We start from the raw sequence: 2495 nt of genomic DNA on the forward strand, positions 1-2495 counted from the left end.
ATCGAAATCAAAGCTGTCAAGTCACGTCGAAGCTTTTCATCGTTCTCTCTCCAGTTCAGTCAAAGGAGAATATAAAGCTGATTTAGACTTCATTCGTGCATTTCCCATACCTCCCTCTTCGGCGGTGATTTGCTCGATTACCGCTGTTTTAGGCTACACTTGCTAGCTTAGCTTCTGTCCGGCCCGACTTGACTCCGCTATATCTAACTATATCCAACGTTCCCCTTCGGCAAACTTGATTTAAAAAATACAGCTCCGAATTTTAATTTTTCGGCGCCGGTAAAACAAATGAGGCAAGAATCATCATTACGGCGGCGACGAATAGATGTATTTACTGCGGTGTTTGCGGTCACATTCTTGCTGTTCATCATTCAAACTTATTCAGGTCACTGTTTAATGTAAACACAGAATCTATATGTGGGTTTTCTGTGCATTATGGTTCTTAGTTTATGGCGGAAATTATATCACTAAACATCGAAATTCTTTGCTGTATTTTTTATTTGATTTTGATCTCGTTGGGTTTCCTTTTTGTTTCAGATCATGATCAATGGCAGGTCGGTACAGTTCTATCTGAGAAGAAGAATTTAATTGTAGCCCAGAACACACCCTCTCTTAATAATCATCGCAAGCTGCTTAATCATGGTAATTTCCATTTATTGCATCTTCCGAAATATAAAAATCATGAATAAATCGATTTGATGGCATTCTTTGATCATACTTTTTGGGCAAGAAATATATTTTTCCCATAGAAATGAAGCCAAAAGAAAACATCTCTTGGATATAAGGTACACATGCGTACACTGTGTGTGACACATACTGAGTCTGCTCGATCGCTGTGCGCACTACGCCACAGTCTTCGGCTTGTACAGCGCCACCGGCATATATAGTCTCAGCCTACTTTTTCTTCTCAGTTGTCGCGTACGGCTCTGCCTCCTATGTGGCTGGCGCAAATTCTACGTGTCATTTTTCCTAACACGCACCCCTTGTATTGTACACCTCCTACTGCGTAATACTTCAACAACTCTGTAATAATATCACCGTAAGTGTCCAATAGAGTGGCTAATTATTTGGTTTTTCTGCATTTAATTACGTTTCCATCTCAAAGAATCACATGCACGTGTGCTAAGGACCGGCGTCGTTTGAATTGAGGGGCGCATTTTAGCAATGTGGATGCGTAGGTTAGTGGGTCTTTTAATTTATTATTGAACAAAATCATAAAGGGTCATTTTGGTGGCTTCTTTGATAGCCCATGTTATGTTGACAGGGTGTATGTTAGCATGGCCATTTATTAGAAAGTGGAAACCATCAATTTGAAATGAAGTCCTCTATTCTCCATGCAAAATCCCTTTTTGTTCATATGTCTCTTTCAAAAGTCCTTTGCTCATTGTCCAAGAATTTTATTACAACCATTATATTAATTCTGACATTTCAATATATTTAGCAATACCAAATACTAGAATTTAATACATATTTTGTTGTTTGTGAAAAAGGGTGGTTTTTTTGTTTGGGTGTTATTTTAATTTCAAACATGCAAATGGAGTAAAAAAATGTGATGATATATATATGTAGTTAAAGAGTAAAGATCCTTCAAATGCCAAGAATTTGCATGAGTAGTAAGTAGCTCTCTTGATTTGTTACATTTGATATAAGATATCCTAAATTTGTTATGTCAACTTATTCTAATTATCCATATTTCTGCAATTCTTGAATGGTTACAACTATAACTATGTATCAATGTTATCAACTTCGATTATTGTCAAAAAATGAGAATTTTTTCCCCTAAAAAAGGTGTCATTTTTCAAGATCATTCTTGATTTTGCGCTAAAATTATGTTTGTATTTGTTGGGTTTTTTAACAGCTCCAAGAAAAGGTGAAAAGGGAAATGAAGAGAAAGTGGAGCCCAACAGAATCTGGAGCGAAAAGTGTTCAAAGTCGGATATAGTGCTCAGCCAGGGCGCCACCGAGCCGCTGCCGAACGGCATCCCCACGTACACGGTGGAGATAATGAACGTGTGCGTATCCGGCTGCGACATCTCCGCCATCCACCTCAGCTGCCGCTGGTTCAGCTCCGCCCGCCTCGTCAATCCCCGCGTCTTCAAACGCCTCCGATTTGACGACTGCCTCGTCAACGACGGCAACCCTCTCGTCAACGGCCGCACGCTCTCCTTCCAATATGCCAACACCTTCCGATACCCCCTCTCCGTCTCCTCAGTCACTTGCCGGCTTCCGGGGCAAGCTCCGGCCGACACGAGAAATTAAAAGCAAAAATCAAGATTTTCACACTAATCTTAAAGAAATTCCACTGCTAACCATTTTTTTTTAAATATAGTAATGTAGGGCTGTGTAAATCAACATAGAGTCATAGAAGCAGATTGAAGGGGAAAATAGCAAAGATTTAGGTGAAGTTTTTGGGCATATATTGAATTATTATCGCATGAAATTTGATTTTTCTGCTTTATATTGCTTTATGCTTGATGGGAAATTGGCCTTTTTTT

General features: G+C 39.3%; 1 protein-coding gene across 1 annotated transcript; it reads left to right on the plus strand.

Annotated features, from left to right (window-relative positions):
- The first annotated feature begins 74 nt into the window (after window positions 1-74).
- Window positions 75-2405, plus strand: LOC140966575 (protein TAPETUM DETERMINANT 1-like). The gene is made up of 3 exons (XM_073426830.1): window positions 75-385; window positions 538-642; window positions 1859-2405. Exons 1-3 carry the CDS (start codon window positions 289-291, stop codon window positions 2257-2259), a joined length of 603 nt encoding a protein of 200 aa, XP_073282931.1. The 5' UTR covers window positions 75-288; the 3' UTR covers window positions 2260-2405.
- Window positions 2406-2495: the final 90 nt, after the last annotated feature.

The sequence above is a fragment of the Primulina huaijiensis genome, unplaced genomic scaffold (genome assembly GCF_012295235.1).
Source record: "Primulina huaijiensis isolate GDHJ02 unplaced genomic scaffold, ASM1229523v2 scaffold207192, whole genome shotgun sequence".
NCBI classification, from domain to species: Eukaryota; Viridiplantae; Streptophyta; class Magnoliopsida; order Lamiales; family Gesneriaceae; genus Primulina; species Primulina huaijiensis.

Coding starts and splice junctions, on each gene's coding strand:
- LOC140966575 (XM_073426830.1), top strand. CDS start 289: ATGAGGCAAGAATCATCATTACGGCGGCGACGAATAGATGTATTTACT. Junction 386..537: donor CATCATTCAAACTTATTCAG/GTCACTGTTTAA, acceptor TTTTTGTTTCAG/ATCATGATCAATGGCAGGTC. Junction 643..1,858: donor TCGCAAGCTGCTTAATCATG/GTAATTTCCATT, acceptor GTTTTTTAACAG/CTCCAAGAAAAGGTGAAAAG.